At 33.3% G+C, this 23559-nt stretch overlaps 1 protein-coding gene across 1 annotated transcript; it reads left to right on the plus strand.

The window, feature by feature from the left end:
- Window positions 1–23140, plus strand: LOC137819547 (DNA polymerase epsilon catalytic subunit A-like). The gene is made up of 49 exons (XM_068623432.1): window positions 1–323; window positions 526–591; window positions 690–749; window positions 913–1008; window positions 1347–1507; window positions 1627–1715; window positions 1828–2045; window positions 2531–2617; window positions 2737–2871; window positions 3245–3367; window positions 5940–6023; window positions 6996–7160; window positions 7258–7434; window positions 7717–7830; window positions 8063–8167; window positions 9100–9218; window positions 9321–9492; window positions 9563–9657; window positions 9862–9967; window positions 10072–10151; window positions 10262–10438; window positions 10816–10903; window positions 11023–11103; window positions 11502–11645; window positions 12084–12179; window positions 12333–12533; window positions 12665–12719; window positions 12813–12955; window positions 13037–13506; window positions 13899–14034; window positions 14117–14314; window positions 14412–14486; window positions 15345–15535; window positions 15697–15877; window positions 15950–16014; window positions 16814–16952; window positions 17055–17156; window positions 17403–17486; window positions 17973–18047; window positions 18560–18619; window positions 18709–18971; window positions 19104–19152; window positions 20120–20280; window positions 20501–20567; window positions 21263–21373; window positions 21562–21732; window positions 21824–22021; window positions 22414–22520; window positions 22604–23140. Exons 1-49 carry the CDS (start codon window positions 165–167, stop codon window positions 22968–22970), a joined length of 6666 nt encoding a protein of 2221 aa, XP_068479533.1. The 5' UTR covers window positions 1–164; the 3' UTR covers window positions 22971–23140.
- The last annotated feature ends 419 nt before the right edge of the window (window positions 23141–23559 follow it).

Here is a 23559-nt window from a genome sequence, read left to right on the forward strand (position 1 = left end):
GGGTTGGTTCTTTGCAAGCCAAACTTTACTTTGCAACCGGGCAAAAAGCGCGGGAAAATGTCTTGATAGGATATTTCCCACTCTCAGCAGCTTCTTCCAAACTCTCATAACCTTAATTCAAAAGAGTCTACGCCAGAATCATCTTTGATCTCGTTGAGGCAACAATGGGCGGCGATGGTCGGCGACGTGATCGGAGAGACACCAGAGCACCTAAGAAGCGGAAGCTGAACCGCAGCCCCGAGGATGAGCTCGAAGCTAAATTAGGGTTCGATCTGTTTTCAGAGGGCGAGAAGCGACTCGGATGGCTACTCACTCTTGCATCCGTAAGTACAACAATACTATTGCAATTCACTAGCATTGATTATGTGTGAATTAAACCGTTATCACATAGCTACGCTGAATGAGTGATTGAAATGCAAATGTCTCGTTTTTTGGTTCCTGTTCACAATATACAGTCTCAACTAGTTGGTTTGCTGCAATATATCATTCTGATGAGCTTATTCATGTTTTTACATACTTTTGCAGTCATCTGTTGAGGATGAAAACAGTTACAAAGTATACAGTTGTGTGGATCTTTACTTTGTTACACAGGTACTGTTTGGGGTAAAGCTTGTTTTTGTTAGAAGTTTTTTTCCTCCAAAGAGTGACCTGGTTTAAGGAATGATTTACTGATTGGATCCTGCTTGCAGGATGGCTCTTCATTCAAGTCAAAATTCAGATTTCGGCCGTACTTTTATGTAGCTACAAAGGTAGGTGTGAACATTCAGTTGTATCATATGTGGGGCTGTGGCTATAAGTTTGGTCTAAACTTCGCGTTCATTGCCATTGTGGATGTATTCTGATTCAGTGTTTGTTTGTAGCAACAATCATGATGTTGGTGTTAATTATGATTGTATAAATTTAATTTAATAGGATAAAATGGAGATGGATGTTGAAACATACCTGAGAAGACGCTATGAAGGTCAGATTGCTGATATTGAAATTATAGAGAAAGAAGACCTGAATCTTGTAAGCAATTTATAGATGTCCTGTCTGCTTCACTTTGTCTGATAGATGACAAACATCTTTAAAAATACAACATTCAGCTCCAGTAATATTTTTAATTGGATTTGATTTAGCTATTTTTTTTTTCCAGAGTCTTCAGAAATTAAGTGAATACACTTTGTCTTCATATAGTCTGCCATTAGTTTCTTGCTATTGTTTGTGCATTTGACAATGGCTTTCTGAAAATTAAATCTTGAGGTTGGATTTTCTTTAAAATTTTAATTTTGCTTTGATTCAAATAGGTTATACCTGCTTCCTTTATACTTGCAAATGGATTCTGATGCTTTCATGATTATTGACAGAAAAACCATTTATCTGGGTTAAGAAAATCTTATTTAAAGCTTTCATTTGATACCGTACAACAATTGATGGACGTGAAGAGAGACCTCATGCCTTCAGTTGAAAGAAATAAGGCTAAATCTGATACCACAGAAGCCTTTGTGTCCATGTCAACAGAAAGAAGGTAAATCACTTTTAAAATATTCGCATTCGCATATCACTTCCTTTATGCAATGGCATATTTTTTCATCTCAGATAATTGTAGTTAAATCTTTGTTCTTACCTGATCTTGTTGCTTAGCAGAGAACATAAACCTCAGGATTTTCTAGATTGCTTGACTGATCTTCGAGAATATGATGTTCCTTATCATGTTCGCTTTGCCATTGACAGTGGTACCTTTTGATATTTCTTTTTTTGTGCTTTTAATGTCTATGCTGTTATCCTATTTTCGATTGCTACGCCATTGTATATTTATCATGACACTTACAAAAAAATGTGACCTAGATATACGGTGTGGCCAGTGGTATGATGTTGGAGTGTCTAATAATGGGGTAACACTTGAGAAGAGGACAGATCTTCTACAGCGCGCCGAAGTTCGTGTTTGTGCATTTGACATTGAGACCACGAAACTTCCATTAAAGTTTCCTGATGCTGACTATGATTTAGTTATGATGATTTCATACATGATAGATGGTCAAGGGTATTTAATCATAAATAGAGAGGTAAGTGTCATGATAATTTTCATGCCATCTCTCCTGCATTCTGGCTCTGTTATTTAATTGAAGGAAATCACCATACATCTTGTCAAAAGCCTCTTATCATCAGTATTCTCGTGATCAATATCTTCTGATTTCTTTCTCTTTCTTTTAAAAAATGGTTCATTTTATTCAGATTCTTTACTTGCAAGTGGTTTATATTTCTAAAACATCCCCAATTTTGTATGCACACGAGGTTGATTGATTTGCAATAAAATTGAATATAATGTTGCGATCTTATTTTTTGAATTTTAGATATGCAACCAGAGATAACATAATTTTTTTCAATAGCAAAGTATGTAGAAATTGAAATATAACAAATTATTCAGTTATTAAGTATCAAATGTGGTTGTTAACTGATCCAGAAATTGCACCATGAGAAACTGTAATGTAGGGCATTAGTCATTGTCATGGACTAATAACTTTAAATAATTTATTTTCTTTGTCCCCAGTGTGTTGGGGATGATATAGAGGATATAGAGTACACTCCAAAACCAGAGTTTGAAGGGTGTTTTAAGGTGACAAATGTTCAAAATGAGGTAAGGGTACTTGTGAATCCACAAGCAACAGGTTTAAAATCTGTCCACTGTGTGGTTTTCCTTATTTGTAGTGATGATGAGTCTAATTTGTTGAGATTTGTTATTTTATTTTTTTTCAGATTGAGCTTCTTAGATTGTGGTTTTCTCATATGCAAGAGGTGAAACCTGGTATCTACGTGACTTACAATGGTGATTTTTTTGATTGGCCATTCCTGGAACGAAGGGCAACCCATCTTGGATTAAATATGAGTGATGTATGTTGTTTAAGCTTTTGCTTTTGGCAATTGACTTATGTTAAATAAAATGTGCTTCATTGCTGATAAAAAAAAAAATGTGCTTGCTAGCATTTCCTGCAATTTTCCATCTCTTTAGGTTGGATGCATGTATATTTTTTTTATTAAAACCTTTTGAACTTGTAGAATGACAACTGTTCCCATAGTATTTTGAACTTGAGTTTGACTGTTATGTCACAAAGTTTTGGGACAAGTCATGTATGCTTGTTATTCAGGTTTTCGTTTTTATACTTATTGTGAAGCTGTGGAACCCATTAGTTTTCTTTTTAAATTCATTTATTTGGTATTTTTTTTCTTCTTCTTCTATTTTCATCCTTGTTATTTAATATTTCAGGAATTGGGATTCAAATGTGACACAAATCAAGGGGAATGTCGTGCTAGATATGCTTGCCATTTGGATTGTTTTGCTTGGGTTAAACGTGATAGTTATCTCCCTCAGGGGAGTCAAGGTCTGAAGGTACAAAGTTTGATCTCGATTTCTCAGCTGTTTTGCATAATTTCTTTTATTAATCATGAACGTTATTCACTTCATTACGGTTTTCCTACCATGATATTATTTTATTTTATTTTTTAAAATTTTGGTTGATCTATGAATTTTATTGAAGTAGTGGACTAAACCTATGTATAGTAAACTGATAGATAAGTTCCAAACCATTCATATTTTGTTGTATAAAGAAAGAAACTAAATTAACACATAGGATTTTAAAGTAAAGCTGACATCATAGTTTTAACGTGGGGATTAAACGATCACCCCTGGAGTTGCAATTAAGGTAATGCAACTAAGGTGGGCTACGGGTGATTGCAAATAAGGTGGTTTTCTTATATTTTCTTCATGCCTAGGACTTCCAACTCAGAGTGTGGCAGATGCTAGTGAATCCAACCCAACAATCAATATAGGATGAGTTTTAATACCATCTTAGAATTTGGGTTTAATTTAATCATATCTTTAGTCAATGTGAGACCTTGATGTTGCAATTAAGTAAATGCCACAGAGGCTGCTACTAATGGACTAAGGGTGACAATAGTTAAGGTGACTTTCCCGCTCTTACCTATGAAGCAGTATCTGAGTATTGATAAGAATCATAAGACACAGTAGACCATTTTATTAGATTCGTTGTATTTGATATATTTAACTCCTTTCGTCACAATTTATTGGCATAGCAGTCTTCCTGTAAGATTTTAATTCTTTAGCCAAATTCCATTTTGTACATCGTGAAACAACTAATTGCATTACATTCTAAGATTGAAATTTAATGCAACAAACAGAGAGTACTGTTAGTGAACACTTAAAAAAGTGAGCTTCGAGCAAAGAAGAACATTTTCTCTCTTGCCAACAAAAAGCACATCCTAGCTACTATTTGCCTTGAATAGTTTTTCTTTGTGTAGTCAAGAAGTCTTATGAAAGATATGAACCTGCAATGCCCTAATAATGTTCTTATGTAATTCAGAACTGCTAGCATTGAGACTAGAATTATTTTACATGAAAACTGAACTAGCTTATTTTATTTCCAGCCCTAGGCATCAACAATACAATGTAGAAAAGGCAAAATAAGCTACTTGTTCTAACTTCTCTTTCATGAACCATATTAAATATATTTTTGAAAAAAAAATGTTTTTTCCCATTCAGCCAGTTAAAAAATTAGGAAATCAGTTTGAATGACTAGGAATTAAACAAGAAAACAAATCTAACCATTTATATGGCCAATATTTTCATGGGCCCAGCTCACTTTTGGAGCAAACAAGTGATAAAGTGTCATGTTTTTCTGTTGGAGATCCCACATTGACTAGAGATTAGGAAATTTCATAGTATATAAGTGGGTGCAAACCTCACCTCATTAGCCGGTTTTATGGGATTGAGTTAGACTTAAAGTTCACTTCTTAATATAGTATCACAGTCATTTTCGAGTTTATCCTAGCGAATGTTTGTTAGGCTTATCAGGCCACCTGCTATTGGATCGTTATCGGACCACCCATAATACGTTATCCCACGCACGAGCTGTCACTCTCGGCGTGAGGGTGTGTGTTGGAGATCCCACATCGACTAGAGATTAGGAAATTTCATAGTATATAAGTGGGTGCAAACCTCACCTCATTAGCTAGTTTTATGGGGTTGAGTTAGGTTTAAAGTTCACAATATTTTTTATGAATTTTTCTCGTGCATATAGTCATTCAGGCTATGTGGCTAAGCTATCATTCTAGCTATTTTCTCGGGCCCTTAATATCATTGTTTGTCTTGAAGAGAAGTTTTATGTTTTATAATTATTTGTTGGGAAATGAATTATTTTCTAGAGATTTAAGAGGAGTATAAGAAATATGAAAAACATTTGATGATACCGACTTAAAATATTTTAGAGTGTCTAAGATTATCTCTAAGGATTTATTCATCTTTATATTTTATGATTTTTTTTTCAATTAGAAACTTTATAGTTAGTAAGGATATATATAAAGGAATAAAATCTCCTATAACTACTACTGTAATCAACTTATATAAAATGGACTCTATCTTATACTACACACAGTTTTAGTCCAATGTCTCTCTTACAAGTTACATTACAATTATAGCCAACTAACCAAATCAGTTACAGCTAATTTATAACTATCTACTACACTAATTGCAACAGTTTTATTTGATACAAAGGAGTTATACACTCACGCTTAAAAATTTCTTTTTCGGTGTGACACGAATTATCAAGCTGGAAATGTATCATTTATTTTCAACCATAACAGAAATGTAAGCAGTTTTATCCTGGCATCCTGTAACTGCAGGAGGATGTGTTGTGTGCATGAAGACAAACTAATATTTGCTCAAGAAGTTATGGACTTAACTATGCATAATTTATTTACTATATTGGTAAAATCATTTTAGAATTTTATATTTGTTAGTTTAAAAAGAACTTTATTTTTACATTAAATTGAACAGTTTCCTTGCATGTTATAATAAGTAAAGCAGGAATTAGTTCTCAGCTCATAAATTTCTAATTAACCAAGTTTGTCCTTTCTTCACATGACATTTCTTTGTTTTTCTTTAGGCTGTTACAAAAGCAAAGTTGGGATATGATCCATTGGAGGTGAATCCTGAAGACATGGTTCGATTTGCAAAGGAAAAGCCCCAGGTATGAGTCATTTGAAGTGATGTCTTTATTTTTTATTAAATTGATTTGATATGATGTATTTGGTATGAATAATTTGAACTAGTGAAATAGAGTGTGAATTAGTAGTAAAATTATTTGAATACCTTTTGTCTTGTTAGCCTTGATTGTTGTGATTATGGCAAATATAGAGCTTCTTAGGTTATCGGTTGAGGCCTAAATCAATCCCAAAAGCTAGCTCATACGATGAAGGTTGTCTCTCCACTTATGTACATTATCTTGGCACTGTCTCTAGTTGATAATTTAATCTCACAAAATCAACTTGTGAGACGAGGGTTTCCCCACATGTATACATTGTTTTAGTCTTATCACCAGTCGAAGTGAAATTTGGGTTTTTCTCCCAATACCCTGGTGATGCCTAACACTATTATATGTATTGACATGCTTATTACATGGATAATTTGGTCGGTACCCCTTTAATGGATTTATGATAGACTTTGATACATTCTTAGATTTTGAGTTTGGGTTTAATTTAAACCTCAAAAGCTAACTCATAGGTTGAGGGTCACCCTCTACTTACATACATTACTGGTACTAGCTTTAGTCAATTTATGATTGGAGTTTTTCCCAAAACTATTAGGCTTGGTGTACGCGAAATATGGTGAGTGACCCATTAATTGACCTAGACTATGATATCATCTTACATATTGGGTTTGACCCTAACTTGAAACACAAACTAGTTCATTGGGTGAGAATTTCCCCCTACTTATCTACACTAATTTACCCCGAACACCAGTCATGATATGCATCTTAAGGGAAAAAAAAAATTATGAAATTGTTCATAAGACCATGCCTTATGTTGGACAGGAGCATTAATTGTCATCCCTGGACTTTTTCTCAGGGTTAGGATGTGTTCTACTTTGACATTGGAAAATCTGAAAAGTTAGGTTTCCAGGTCATGAGACATCTTAATCATTTTTTTAAATGTATTTGCAGATGATGGCCTCCTATTCTGTTTCTGATGCTGTGTCAACTTATTACTTATATACAACATATGTTCATCCCTTTATTTTCTCTCTTTCAACCATTATACCTATGCCACCAGATGAGGTTTTGCGTAAAGGTAGTGGAACCCTCTGCGAAATGTTGCTTATGGTGCAGGTGGGCTCTTATGTTCATTCCTGGTGGAGTTCTCTGCTTAAAGTTTTTCATCTAACGGCCTCTAGTTTCAGTTTAATTGTTTTTGCATCTTTTACAGGCATACAAGGCCAATGTTATATGCCCTAACAAACACCAATCTGATCCAGAGAAGTTTTATAATAATCGTCTTCTTGAGAGTGAGACTTACATTGGTGGTCATGTGGAATGTCTTGAAAGTGGTGTTTTCAGATCTGATATCCCATCTAGTTTTACACTAGAGCCATCTGCTTATCAGGTTTGTTGTTTCTATCTTAAATTACTTTACTGATGACTAGCTCTCCTTTTTATTATAAACATGCCATACAATCTTTTAACAATTTTCATATGTTTGGTTATCATTTCTTTCAATTATAGCTATTTTCTTTGCAAAATAAGGAAATCTTTTGTGTGTATGGTGGATCACTGGAACAGACATGAAAACCATAATTCTAATAGTTTATATTTTTGTAACTCCATTATGATATTGTTTATCTTTCTTAAAATATGTTTGACTAACCATGAAGTGGCATGGTTCCAGCAACTGATCAACAACCTTGATCGAGATCTACAGTATGCTGTAACAGTGGAGGGTAAGATGGATTTGGAATCTGTTTCTAATTATAATGAAGTAAAGAATGCAATCATGGAAAAGGTACTGATTCTGATTTTTGTCTGGTCAAATTTTTGTGTATTTACTTATGTATTATTATAATCATGTGTAAATCTGTAATTTAATTGTTTGGTTTTATGATTTTAGGATCATTATTTGCTATTCATATGTCATTACATTGACTAAGATATGTACATTTGTTTATTGTGATCTAAATGGCTGAATATTACAATACGCTTGAATAAGACATGACTACTTCTCATTGTGCATGCAGCTTGTACAATTACGAGATGCACCAACACGTGAAGAATGTCCCCTCATTTATCATCTGGATGTAGCTGCTATGTATCCAAACATAATTTTAACAAACCGACTTCAGGTATGATGAGGTTTGTATTTTATATTATTGCTCTTTAGCAGAATATGCAGGCTGATCGAAATAAATACTATCCAACAGAAGGGAGAGTGTATTTTTGATTAAAAAAGACAGCAAAATGCCCCAGCCAAGGAATAAAATCTTTGCCCCCAAGCTATCTGCTGAAAAGAAAAAAGATATGCATGATCCCTATCACATAAAGATTTCCCCTATTTCTCAGTTTCACATTCTCATACTGTAGCTTTTCTTTCTCATTTTAATCTTTTTCCATAACCATTTCACCCCCCTTCTTTTAATTTCAATTGGACCTTCAATTTAGGCCTTTGTGAACACACTTGGTAGACCTTCCTTTTGCATGGGTCCCTGGTACAGGAGTTTTACTAATTAAAAATAAGTCTTCACCACTACTATAGATTGAAGAATTTAATTATCAAAACAGAGAACGTGTTTATCTATTTGAATTTTTCTGTTCCTGCATTACACTGTGTTACATGATTATTTTGAATATGTCCGTTTTAAAATATCACCAGTGTTCTCCCATTTTTCTTAGATGGTTTTTCAAAATAATGTGAATAAGACTAGTAAAAGTTAAGAGGATGACTATAATATGCAGTTTGAGCCATATTTAATGTGAATACGGCATTTATGTAGTCCCTGACGGTGTACATAAAAATACTCAGCTGGTGGCATGGAGTTTGTTGTGGTCTTACACACTTGTGATTATTGTTGATAGAGGCAATGCATCTCACCACATTATCACAGCAATTTCTTAGCTTTTTATGGCAAACATTTAGTGTGGATAAGTATTTGATAAATGGTTGGAGTTAAGGATATCGTTGTTGTTTTCTGCTTGATATGTCCCACTAGGATTGTCATCCTGAATTTTGAAATTCTGATAAATATGAACCTCTCATTCTTCTCATTCCTGTTTGCAGCCACCATCAATTGTTACTGATGAAGTCTGCACTGCATGTGATTTTAATCGTCCTGGAAAGACTTGCCTACGTAAGCTTGAGTGGGTCTGGCGTGGAGAAACATTCATGGCAAAGAAAAGGTGTAATTTTATTTTCGCTTAATGTTTCCTGTTCTGTAGATCTTTTGAGCACATTTTTGGAAAATTAAGAAATGATTGACACTTTTATTTGAAATCCTTCAGTGACTACTATGCTTTAAAGACACAGATTGAATCAGAGTTTGTTGATGATTCTGAGAACAACAAATCCTTATCCCGTTATTCTGAGAAGAGGTCATCAAAATCTTTTCTTGACCTTCCCAAGACCGAGCAACAATTAAGACTGAAAGATCGTTTAAAGAAATACTGCCAGAAGGTTATGGCTGTTTCATTGAACGTGTTTGATTAAATAATATATGATTACTAAATCTTGATGGATTCCACAGGCGTATAAGCGGGTACTCAACAAACCTGTAACTGAAGTTCGTGAAGCGGGAATCTGCATGCGTGAAAATCCATTTTATGTTGACACTGTTCGCAGGTGAGTGATGATCATTGAATATTAATTTTGAACAATAATGTTAACCTTTGCATATGTAGTTAGAAGCAGAAATTATCTCCTTATATGTTCATAATCTGAGGAACATAGATAGAGCGTGTGTTAACCTTAGAGAATTTCTACTCCGCATTTTTCTTTAGTTTGTTGTGTTGTTCTAAGCCCTTGTTTTGTGCTATCTGATTCAAGTTTCCGGGATAGAAGATACGAATATAAAGGTCTCAATAAGGTTTGGAAGGGAAAATTGTCAGAGGCCAAGGCTAGTGGAAATTCTATGAAGATCCAAGAAGCACAGGTATAAAAGATATTTGTAACTTGTAGGTTCTTCAACAATTTATTCATTTACTATGAACAATACAGTATTATGACAGGTAACTTTAATTATTTCATGCAAATCAGGATATGGTTGTGCTCTATGATTCATTGCAACTTGCTCACAAGTGCATACTTAATTCCTTTTATGGATATGTCATGCGCAAGTGAGTAAATTGACCTCCATATTTTATTGAAGTTTCATCATTGGAGTTCATTAGTCACATTTGCTATTTTTTCTTCTGAATCATCCCTTGCATTGATGTTTATCTTACAGGGGTGCAAGATGGTATTCCATGGAAATGGCTGGAGTAGTGACATATACTGGTGCAAAAATAATCCAGAATGCTCGCTTGCTAGTAGAAAAAATAGGAAAACCACTTGAACTAGACACGGATGGTATTTGGTGTGCACTACCGGGATCCTTTCCGGAAAATTTTACTTTTAAAACAGAGTATGCTCTATTCATATATATAATTACACTACATGTTTTGAAGTTTTAATTGATTGTGTTTCTTTTTGTGGCTTAACTAAGACAATCATTGTTTAATTTATTCATATAATGAAGAAATTTAGGAAATTGCTGACTTCCAATATTAAGGGACACTTATTTTGGTGTCTAATTGTTAATAAGGATGATTGGATGTTCTTGTATCATTCCTCGTTCCTTAAGTGTAGTTTGAGGTGTCAGCTGTAGGCAATATATTCTGTTGCTTCCTACTTTTTTACCTGTTTTTTCTTCCAAATTGTCATTTTCTCTATCTAATTATCAATCATTTTGAGTGCTGTTGATAGAATCAATTAATGATTATCATATTTAATGGATTTCAGAGACTCAAAGAAGAAGTTTACAATATCATACCCTTGTGTTATGCTTAATGTTGATGTGGCAATAAATAATACAAATGATCAATATCAGGTCAGCTTGTAATTTTATTAGCACAATTTGATGCAGATTCTTCTGCTTCAGTGTTTTGCAGTTAGGGCAGTTGCTTTGCTATTGCTTGTTATTAATTCATTCTTTCAATTTTCTGACAGACACTCACAGATCCAATGAGGAAAACTTATACAACTCATAGTGAATGCTCTATTGAATTTGAGGTGGATGGACCATATAAGGTAAAATGTAGCCATATTTTATGATTTACATGTTTTTTTGAGTTTTACTATTGATTGACCAGTGGTAAGACTAAAATAGTATATATAAGTGGGGGACAATTCTCACTCCACAAGTAGATTTGTGGTGTTGGCTTAAGATCTAAGATGATATCTGAGTTTATTGTAGATATATTATTGGGCCACCTATCATATTATTTGCTCACAGAACCCAATTGTTCTAGGGATGAGAGAATGTATTGAGAAAAACTTAAGTCATATTTTGACTTGAGATAAGTCTAAAATAGTGTTGGGAGGCACCCTTAGGTCTCAAACCAATTTTAAGGGGTTAAGTTAGTCTTAAATTCAAATTCTAAGATTTACTATATGTAAATGACTTAAATGGCTTTGCTTTGGTGTAGGCAATGATCCTTCCTGCTTCCAAGGAAGAAGGAATTTTAATTAAAAAGCGATATGCTGTTTTTAATGATGATGGAACCCTTGCAGAACTTAAAGGTTTTGAGATCAAGCGAAGAGGTGAATTGAAGCTAATCAAAGTTTTCCAGGTATATTGAAAAAGAAGTGTAATCATCATCTTCAATTGCAATGCCATACAATATGCTCCAATAATAACAAGGATATATAATTTTATTTTCTCCCTGATGTTTGTGCGTGAGAATGATAAAGCTGTCAGTGTTTTTAATACCAGACTGATAAGTAAGGATTGTAACATTTGTGGATCAAAACTGATTGAAGTGGATGGCTTAATGTTTTTTTACGTAATGGTTGAATTTTTTAACAGAAGTTGGTGACAAAATTATACTTCGTGGGTGTCTATTTTCTGAATTGGTTCATCTAACAGCTTTGATGAAATTTTCTATGTATTTTTTATTTATACATTGTCATCACATTTAAAAGAAAACATTTTGTTCAATGTTGAGGTTGCTTTTTATTGTTATTCTGTTTTCAATTTTGTTTTATGTGAAACACTTTTCTTGTCACAGGCTGAACTTTTTGACAAGTTTCTCCATGGTTCAACATTAGAAGAATGCTATTCAGCTGTTGCTTCAGTGGCAAACCGCTGGCTTGATCTTCTTGATGTATGCTAGTTTATTTCTAGTTTCTATAATAATTTAATGATTATTTAATAGAGTTCATATATGTTTTGCTCAAATTAGTTTTAAGATACTGATGGTCATGACCAGGTACAACTTTTTTGTTTCCTTATTTTCTCAACTCATTGTGTCATACAGAACCAGGGAAAGGATATAGCAGACAGTGAGTTGCTTGATTATATATCAGAATCAAGTACCATGAGCAAATCTTTAGCTGATTATGGTGAGCAGAAGTCTTGTGCTGTTACCACTGCTAGACGTCTAGCTGACTTTCTTGGAGATACAATGGTCAAAGATAAAGGTCTTCGATGTCAGTATATAGTTGCAAGTGAACCAAAGGTGTGTTCCATGTATTATATGGAAAATTCATGAATTGCAAATATGTATTTTCCTTTTTCATTCTGTCTACAATAATCACATCATCTTTATCTCCTAGTTACTTTTATTTTAAAAAGTTATTGCCTTTGCAGGGCACACCAGTTAGCGAGCGTGCTATTCCTGTGGCAATATTTGAAACTGATGCTGGTAACTTGTTATTTTTGGGTTTCTTTAATTCACAGATAATAACAAATTTATTCTTTCATATTCTAAATAGGTGTGTATGCTTAATGTATGCAGAGGTAATGAAGTTCTATATCCGCAAATGGTGCAAGGTCTCGCATGAAGTTGCCATTCGTTCGATAATTGATTGGTCCTATTACAAGCAGCGGCTTAGTTCTGCAATTCAAAAAATTGTCACTATTCCTGCTGCAATGCAAAAGGTGTATTGAATTTTTATCTTCTTGATTTGAAATAATCCATTATTGTTTGTTCTTTTTTCTAAAGGAGTTTAATGCTAGCAGGTTTCAAATCCTGTCCCTAGGGTAGTTCATCCTGATTGGTTGCACAAGAAAGTTCGTGAGAAGGAGGACAGGTTTCGCCAACGGAAATTAGTTGATGTCTTTAAATCAATGAACAGGAATGAGCAGTCAAAAAAGCATAATGACTCAAATTGTGTCCCTCTTGTGATGGATGATGAGATTCTTAATGAGTTAGAGGACTTTGGAAACAAGAGTAGGAGTTCTACGCCCGGACCTAGACCAATTATAAGGCATTATGAAGCTAATAATGAACAAAATTCAAGGAAGCTCAGTGATCAACAAGATATGGAGCAAGAGCATAGTAAAGATAATAGCAGCAAGAAAAATGTACTTTCACCATTACAACAAAGTGAAACATGTGAAAATGTAGACAGAACTGTTGATTATCAGGGATGGCTTCAAGTAAAGAAGCGAATATGGAAAAATATCCTGGAAAGGAGAAAGAAGCAAAGGTAAAGTGCTCACTGCTACTTAAATATTTAGTTCATGCATTGATATTAGGAAGCTCTTTGGGGTGGTTTTTCCCATTTTTGCAGAGAAAGTCCCAAAAGAAAGTCTTGGGTTGTTTGAAAGAGCTAAAACAATGTATAAACCTACATCTTCTGGATCTTCTACTGAAATAATTTTCTTTTCTGCTTTATATGCCTGTAATTTTATTAGCAGACACCAGTTAATATGATAACTAATAGTGTTAGGGCATACAAAAGCTTGAAAGGGGCATTTAGCATTACTATATAAGTATGTTCTTGTAAATTATGAAATTATTTTTGTTTCAGAATTTGTATGACACTAGTCTTTAGTGTTGGACAAAAACCTGACTAGTGAAGAGATATTTGTTTCCCAGATTGGAGAAATCAAAGACATCTAATCGTGTAAATGGTGTTTCTGAACAAATGAGTGGTAAAAGGAATCCTGGCAGAAGTCATGTCAGTTCGTATCTTAAAAGGCTTGAGGTAGACTTAACGAAGTGTCACTGGCAGGTAAGGTTAAATTTTTGCAAGTAGTCAATTTTCAATATGACTGGTATGATTTTTAAAATTCCTTATTCATTTTTGTGTTCAGATAATACAACTAGTTCCCAGTTCACTGATAGGCCAATTTTTTGCTTGGGTTGTTGTTGATGGGAGTATGCATAAGATTCCAGTTTCTGTTCCTAGAGTCTTTTACCTCAATTCAAGATCCCCAATTAATGAAGAATTTATTGGTAAACGTGTTAACAAGACTCTTCCTCATGGAAGGCATAGTTATAACTTATATGAGGTACGGTACTGTGGTGTTATTGCTTCTATTTTTTTTACTTTTAATAGATTTTGTTAACCTTTTCATTTAATATCATTATTACGTTGAAAATTTGCAGGTCTCGATTAATGAAATTCAATATGGGGAAGTAAGCAAAAAACTTGCAACTCTTCTAGCGGATCCTGATGTTGAGGTCAGCATACTTACTAATCATCTTGTATGTGTGTAGGTAGTATGAACGAGGATCAAGTTAGTCCATTCAATAATATTCTTTGTATATATTAAATTTTAATAATCCAATCTTTTTAAAAGATATCACTTCATAGATGAACTTAATATTTATAAAACTTCAGACATAAATTTTGAAAATATAAGTAAACGTCTACTATAAGTATCTAATTATAGATTCCCAATTTTTTGAAAATTTGGTGTGCATAATCATTGAGATCATATCGATATAATCAATGGTTAAATTATTGGAATTTAACATATACAAAAAGTTATTGAACGGAGTAACAATTTTTTGTTTCACCTCTATTTGGTTATTAATGTGATGTAGTGTTAAAGATAGTTTTTTCTGTGTTGCCATCTATTGGTAGTAAGAGTATGCTTATTAAAATATAGTTCTAGTTATTTTTTCTTCAGAGCAAGGCAGTGAATATGCACTCTTCATTCTAAATATTTTCCTGGCATATTATGTGTCTTTCATTTTGAGTAGCAAATGACTAGATTAGTTCATGATAAAGTAGAACTTTTCAACATTGACTGATAAAAGTTGTTGTATGAACTGGTATTTTTAATATAAACTTTTAGCATACATGACTGCGGCAATGTGCAAAAGGTCAAATTGTATTCCAAACTGTCAGGATCTTTTATGTTGGATGAAATATGAGTTCTCTGAAATCTGAATTATTTCTTACAACCCGTGTATAATTCTTGGATTTATGTTACTAAGTTACAATCAAGAGTTTAAATTATATTATATTCATAGTGTAAAAATTATATGATCAGTGTAGTTACATGAATTTAACGGACTCAAGTTTTATGTCAGGGAATATATGAAACTAAGGTGCCACTGGACTTTAATGCAATAGTCCAGCTTGGTTGCGTATGTAAGGTGGACAAAACTGCTAATAAACGTAGTCTACAAGAACCATGGAATTTGAGTGAATTGCACATGAAGACTACGACAGAATGTGTTTATCTTGAACAATCTTTATCCTTCTTTTATTTGTACCACAGGTAAGTGGAGGATCATTATCCAGAAATTATTTTCTTCTATCATTTATGTGTTAAAAACATATAGTTGCATTTGATTTAAAACTTAAATGTTATTTTTTTATTGTTCTTGCAATATTTTTAAAGCTTTAGTTTTACGTTCATTACTCCTTTATGAACTTCAGCATCTCTGAGGGGCGGGCTATATATGTTGGATATTTTCCTGCATCAAAAGCAATATCTGTTGTGGTGGTTAATCCCTATCAAAACAAAGATTTATCTCCGAATTTTCTTGAAAGACAATTTCATGATGCTTGCCAGACGTTGTCTATTGAGCCACCTCTGAGGAATGACATTAATTTTAAGGTACTACTACATTTTTTTGATTGTTTACTTTGTAGTATAACTTGCTTGAGCATAATTATGTCCTATATACAGGTGGACTATGTCGCACATGTCAAGGATGCTGAAACAGTGATGCAAAGAGCAATAAATGGTCACAGGTTATCTATTCTATCTTGGTTTACAATAACTCTTTTGAACATTCCTGAACTACACTTCTTTATATCTCACTAATTGTTTTAATTTCTCTCTTCACCTTAATTATCTTTCTAGTGTCCCATAAATTTCAGTATGCTGTTATTGGAGAAGTAGAAACATTTTTAGGGACGTGTAGGGTAGAGGAATTAAGCATAATGAAATTGTGGATGAAGGGTAGACTTGGAAAAAATATTTAACGCTTCATACATTTGATAAAGTGACTTTCTCTGTAAAGTAACAAGCATGATGGTTTATAAAGAAGACTAGAGGGACTTTTCTCATACAGTATGAAAGTTCTTAAAATGTGACATAAAAAGAACAGGGGGAGTTTTATCATGCAATTTCTTTTAGGACAGGTTTGTCCCTGTGTAGTGTAACAAGAGTGAAACAAGATTTTGAATCATGAGTAAAGTAGAAAACCTAGTAGCACTTGAGTTTATATTATAATATAAATAAGGTTTGTTCTGTCTGGTCTGGACTTGATTTTAACCAATAAATTCCATATTTTGAATGTCATGTATTGAGGAAGTTAATCTTATGGATCTTATGTGAACATGTTACATTTGTTAATGTTCAAAAGGAGATTACAAGTGATAACAACTTGAAATTTTTACAATGCTCAATCTTTATGATCCTTTAAAGATTTTGCGGCTTTCTGAGCTATTTATTTTATGAAATTCTATAAGCTCTGAAATTCTAAAATGCAATATTCTATTTACATATTTTGGACTGATTTATTTCGTAATTCTCTTGTAATCATAGTCATGGGAGGGAAAATCATGTGCCTGTGGTTGCTGTCATTGAATGCCCAAATGTTCAATTAGTAAAATTGGGCATCCGAGCTCTGGATGATTTTCCATGCCTGAGTATTCCTTATAATGCACGTGATAGTCAGTACCAGGTAAAAATGTTTGAAACAAGTAGTCCTTCTCTAGCATGTCTGTTTTTAGATCTCTTTTTTTTTTTTTTGTTTCTTAATATATTTAATTTTGGCATTGTTTAGATTCTTGGATGGCAACAAACTGCTGGTAAAGTTGGAATGCAACGCTGTGCTGCATCAGTCCAATGGTTAAATCAAAGAATTGCTCTCTCAAGATATGCCCATGTAAGTACTTCAATTTTTATTAGCATATCTGAGGGAAAATTATAAAAGAAATAGAGAAAAATATTTGTTTGTAAAAGAAATTTATAGTTTAGGAAAAGTTCAATTTACAAAGGTGGTTTTTTAGGACAAGTAAAAACAATGTAGCTCTCTTTACGTGCAGTTAATTGTCCCTGGAGTGGAAATATAAGTTGAGAAGTTTTATTTTATAAGTCTAACATTTTGTTTTCTTATGCATGTCTTTTGCAGGTACCACCGGGGAACTTTGAACTTGACTGGCTCATATATATGACAGATATCTTCTTTTCAAGAGCATTGCATGATAATCAACAGGTTTTAATTTTAATTTGATTGAAGTTATTGTAATATCATTCTTAGAAAGTGGGTTTAGGTATAACTGAATCCTACAAAACCGGCTTGTTGGATCTATTTGGTCGCTATTGGACTGTTAAAAAATATCTCATCCCACTTTCAAGATGATGCAGTTTTCGGTGTGAGAGAATGTGTTGCATGTCCCACTGATTAAAAATATGGTCAACTTATAGTATATAAATGAGTGCAAATTTTACCATGTTAGTTTTGTAGGGTTGAGTAATATTTAAACATACTTCATATTACTTTTAACAAAATGAAAATTAATTGCTCTTTCTTTGTTTTTGACGTTTTACATCTTGTGTCCGCACTAGAGCAAAATAATTTTATCTTTGGTATGTTCAAATGTGGGTTTAGGTTTTTTTGGAGGAGAGGGTTGAATATTTTGTAATTCATTATATGTAGTTCCTAAAAGGATAATTCGTAAAGGAGATTTCCATTTTGCAGGTGCTTTGGATATCTGATGATGGCCTTCCAGATTTAGGTGGGATTAATGACGAACATAGCTGTTTTGTTGACGAGGTATGCCACATAGTTATTTTGGTTCTTTATTACCCCAATTTTTTGCGGACCTTAATATTTACGTCTTATCAATTTTGCAATTACTTAGTGCTCTATTCTCACAATTGTATTATTGTTGGTGTTATTATTATTCTTTGGGAATCAAATTGATTTCTGTATGCTTATGAAAGCTGCGGTTATTGTACTGTACTCAACCACTCTGAGTTTTATTTATTCTTTTACAAATATTAAGCAGTAACAACTCTTTATAACATGACAACCATGCTTAACATGTTCTTATTTTGTAAAAGATGTTATCTGTTAACAGACTAAAAATGAACTAATTCACCACTCTGATATAAAGATAAGATTTTAAACTGTGGGTTCCAATGGTTTTTGGATAAATACTATGGATGCTCAAACTGTGCCACAATTGTCTCCGAAGAATAATTTTCCCTCGTTATTAATTATTATTTGATGATTTAAACTTATATTTGATTGCTCAAATTGACTGCTGTGCTATTTGAAAATAGGTCCAACAACCTGTTCTTACATATCCTGGAGCTTATAGAAACTTAACTGTGGAGTTAAAGGTTCAATGATCTAAAGTTACTTTCTCCGTAGTGAACAATAATTTAAAAATTAACGGTGATTTAACTTTTATTTATTAATTTGTTTGCAGATACACCACCTGGCTGTAAATGCTCTACTCAAATACAGCCTAGTTAATGAAATGGAAGGAGGCACTCTATTAGGATTTGGTCATGAACATGATTCTGGAGCATTTTCAATGAATCATCAGAATGGTTTTGACGAGTCTACCTCTTGTGCACACGCCTTTCGAGTTCTTAAGCAGTTTATCCAGCGGTGCCTAACAGACACAGTGACATCAGGAAATGTTTATGCTGATTCAATTTTGCAGCATCTATATAGATGGCTTTGCAGGTTTTTACTACATTTTTTAGCCATTGTTAAACATCCACACAAAAGGGCATATGGGTCACACTACCTGAGGTATATTAACAGTCATCCTATTGTTTTGTCTAATTAATTCCTGTTCTGCTTTCCACATTGCAGCCCTAAATCAAAACTTCATGATCCCGCTCTCCACCAGCTACTCCATAAGGTAAACAATTTACATTAAAAGAAGCTCTATAGTGAGCGTAATTAGGGGTGCTTAAAATCAAACTAACCTAATTTGAAAACAGAAAACCTCAAACTGAGATACCAAATTTCAACTAAACCCCACAGTTTGGTTTAGTTGGTAGTGTGGGGTCAAAAACCAAACCAAACCAAACTTCCTAGTGCATTAAATTTATTATTTCCATGTTGTGTTTATTTATTTTAATTGTAAGTAGATTTCATTGATTGAAATTGATTTGTTGATTAAATTTTATTATGCTTTAATTTATATAGGATGTAGATTTTTGCATTTATCAATTAAAATTATTCTTGGTGCTACTTTCTGTTAGAAATCTAGTGTTATGTTATTGTAGTAGACTTTTTAATTAATGTAGTATAGAATTTTTTGACTTTTCATCATGATTATCTAATTGTGTATTTGTGATTGTAATCATGTAATGTTTGACAACAACTAATATGTAATGTTTTGCTTTAAATTCGTTCATTGGTAATACTCTAAAGTTAAAGGGTTGTTCAACAAATAAAATGCTGCAAAATTGTTTTGAACCTGAAAAACTGAACCAACTCAAACTGCAATAGTTTGGTTTGGTTCATATTGCATAATTAATTTCAACAGAAACAAACTGTGCCGCACCTGTTTAGTCCAAAGCTGAACCAAATCGTATCATGAACACTCCTAAATGTAATTAAATTTGTTTCTTATTTTTCCTTTTCTTATCATATTTTTCTGTTCATTGTCATTTGAAAATGTACTCTATTGATAAAGACAAACAATTGTTTTAGTGAATTAGATATTCCTGCTGATGATTTAGTGCTTTCCCACCTTTAAAGTGGGTTTTTTTCCAGGCTTGTGTCCCTTGATTAGTTCATTTCATTGTGATTTAAATATCTTAGCTAAAATATTTTAATTGAATGTCACTCATTTCTTTTGATTGCATTGATATTTTTAGGTCATGCAAAAGGTCTTCGCGTTGTTGTTGGCAGAGTTCCGCAAGTTAGGTGCTACAATTGTATTTGCAAACTTCACAAAGATTATTATAGACACAGGGAAATATGATCTGTCTAGAGCCAAAGCTTACTGTGACAGTTTGTTAAGAACTATCCAATCTAGGTCAGTATTGCAAAAGCCATAGAATTAATTTTCTTTGATTATATATATATATATATTTTTTTTTTTTTTTTGCAATCTTAGGGATCATTCAACCGAATTACATAAAGTTGTGATGAAAGAATTACTCATTCGAGTCTTTCTTTTTCTGTTAAATTCAACTTAATTGACATTAAACTGAGGCTTCTTGTTTTATGTAACCCTGTATTGCTTATTTTTGTAGAGATCTATTTGAATGGATTGAGCTTGAACCACTGCAGTTCTGGTGCTCGTTGCTATTCATGGATCAGGTATGGTCTTGTCATGATCTTTTGTTGTTCATTGTTTATACCTCACTGTTTTAGTTACTGCTGCAAGGTAATATCTAAATTTTTTCTTCAAATTATTTCAGAAGCAATTGTGAATGCCTGGGAATTGTTTTGCCACTAAGATTAATAATTAATTAGTACAGGTCTCCCAAGCATATTTGATAATTGAACTTTGGATGTTTACAAAGGCATGGGAAATAAAAAAATTCTTATAATTAATGAGAAAGTTGTTTGATATAATGTTGAGTTGTTGACCATATGTGAAATTGCGGGAGAGAGGTTTTAATTCTGATGCCAAAATGAGTGTTTGAGTTTCTTCATTTATCTTTTAATCAAGGAAAATGGAAATATGCTTGATTGATGAAGCTAGTATATGATTTGGTAATGGTGTGATAGTAGTTCTTGCAAATAAATATTACAAATCCCTAGCAGTACTTGTTTCCAGTTGGCTTATCCTGTTTTGACATCAAATGCATAATGATGGTGGCCAAGTGTTGAATGATCTAATTACTAGTGAAGATATTAGTTTTTACTGTACAACTATGAAAATTTAATGTATTTTTAACGTTTGTTGAAGTGGATATAGTCGTGTAGTCTTGCAATCATTTCATTTGTCTGTTATTCACTCCAACATCATGTAATCATATATTGCTGTCATTGTGATTTTCTGCGTGTAGTATAACTATGGTGGTATACCAGCAAAATCTGATGAAGCCATGAATGATAAATCCCAAGTAGACATTATATCTAGCTGGAATATTGCTGAATACTTGCCAAAAAAAGTCCAAGTAAGTTACCTTGTAATTTTTTACCTGGAATACGGATGTGGTGAAGGGAAGGAGCCTTTACATTTGAAGATTAATTTACTGTATTGAATATTAATTTACTGTTTTTAAAGTTAAATGGCCAGTAATTTAATACAGGAGCTGTTCTGCGTACTTCATGTCTAAGTTGTTCATATTATGGCTATCTACAGGACCATTTTGTTTACATCGTTTCCGAATTCATGTATATTCCATGGAATTATGCACAAAACCAAGCTCAAATCAGGGCCTCATTGCAGGATGGTGACACATGTACTCCATCAATAAGCATTGGAACTGCAGTGGCTTTTGAATCAGAAATAACAGAATATATCAAAGGACAGGTATAACAGCAGAAGTAACTGAAATTGCATGTTTTCTTCTTTTGAAGGATTAATTTGTTCTTATTTTGTTTTTGCATATTCTATTCCACAGATTAGCTCTTACTTCGCCGACAAACTGCTAGGAATTGTTCACCATATTGGTCTTCATATGAAGCGAGTGAGCAGATCAGAAAACAACCAGAGTATTTCACCAGGCCCTGAATTACACAGAGGGGATGCTGCCTTGGAATTTATCAAGCATGTCTGTGCTGTCCTGGCCCTTGACCAAAGTGTGCAGCATGAAGTTTTGGTAATAATTGTTTAAGTAATGCTAGCTAAATTCGTTTAACAGTTATTCATTTATTCGTCTCCTAATAAAGGATGTCTTGAAGAGGGAGTTGCTATATTTTTTCTACTTGTTTTCCTTAAATGACTTATTGCTGCCTTATTATCATACTATCATACTATCATATATATTATATTCTTGTGGCACTTCTGCAGTATGATGGTCTCACTTAGGAATACTTTTAATATATTTCAGAGACCGTGTCCTTGTTAAATGAATATAATTCCATAGCAGATTCATATATTTCCTGTCTTGAGTAATTTAAGTTGAATGACTTCTTTCTTCTACTGTTGATTTTCTTGTCTCTACACTTTGGTGAGCAAAGCAATAGTTCTGATTGGTTCGTTCACTTGCAGGTCTTGAGAAGGAATTTGCTCAAATATGTTGATGTCAAAGAGTTTGCTCCAGAAGCCGAGTTTCACGATCCTTGTCATTCCTTCGTCTTATCCAATGTCATATGCAGGTAAAAAGTTAATATAAACAGACAAAAAAAGTGCATTAAGATTCCTGTATTCACATGTATTAATTTTGTTTTTTTGGGTACAGCTATTGTAATGACTGCAGAGACTTGAACTTGTGCCCGGATTCCGTTTCATTAACTGAGGAGTGGCGTTGTGCAGTGCCACAGTGTGGCCAGCCTTATGACCGTGAGGTGATGGAAAATGCTCTTCTTCAGATTGTAAGACAAAGAGAACGACTATACCACCTGCAAGATCTGGTGTGTATCAGGTGCCATCAGGTGAAAGCTGCACATTTGGCAGAGCAATGTGCATGTGCAGGCTCGTTTAGGTGCAAAGAAAGTGCAAATGAATTTCGTGAAAAGATGCAGCTTTTTTTTAACATAGCATCTCGTCAGAAATTCCAGCTTCTCGAAGAATGTACCTCTTGGATTTTAGAACACAGTTTAAATTGAGTACCTAGGATCAGAGTAATAGTATCATTGTATACAACGGGTCCCTGCAACTGAGATTATTGAACATTGCTCAAATTAATTCTTTTATTCCATTTATCATCTCCATGATGCAAATTACGTGTATATGAAATGTTTACCATGATCAATGAAATACTTCTGCTGTCATACAATTCAAGTTCCGAAGACCATAAGCTACTAAATTGATCATCTATTGAGCTTTCAAGAATGAATGGTATCTGCTTAAAAAGTTGTTAATGATATTTGTTTTATTTTAGTTAGTATTATCGTGAAATTTACCAAAATGAATTTACTGAAACGCATTGATAAGCGGCTGCAGTTAAGATTCTACATAGTTTTTGTGTTATACAAGGTTTAATGTAAACTATAAAATTTTCAAATATACCTTTATCTCAAGATCACTAAAAATCAGAAGAAAAATATAGTTTTAAATCTCTTGGCCAAAATTGGTTTTACAGTCATTCAAAACCAAGTTTATAAATGTATCAATTTACAGAATGAAACTCGTTAAAAATCATGTTTACCAATTCTTATACTAATACACTATAATTATCACAACTCTAAAGAATAA

Source organism: Phaseolus vulgaris, chromosome 11 (genome assembly GCF_000499845.2).
Source record: "Phaseolus vulgaris cultivar G19833 chromosome 11, P. vulgaris v2.0, whole genome shotgun sequence".
Taxonomy (NCBI): Eukaryota; Viridiplantae; Streptophyta; class Magnoliopsida; order Fabales; family Fabaceae; genus Phaseolus; species Phaseolus vulgaris.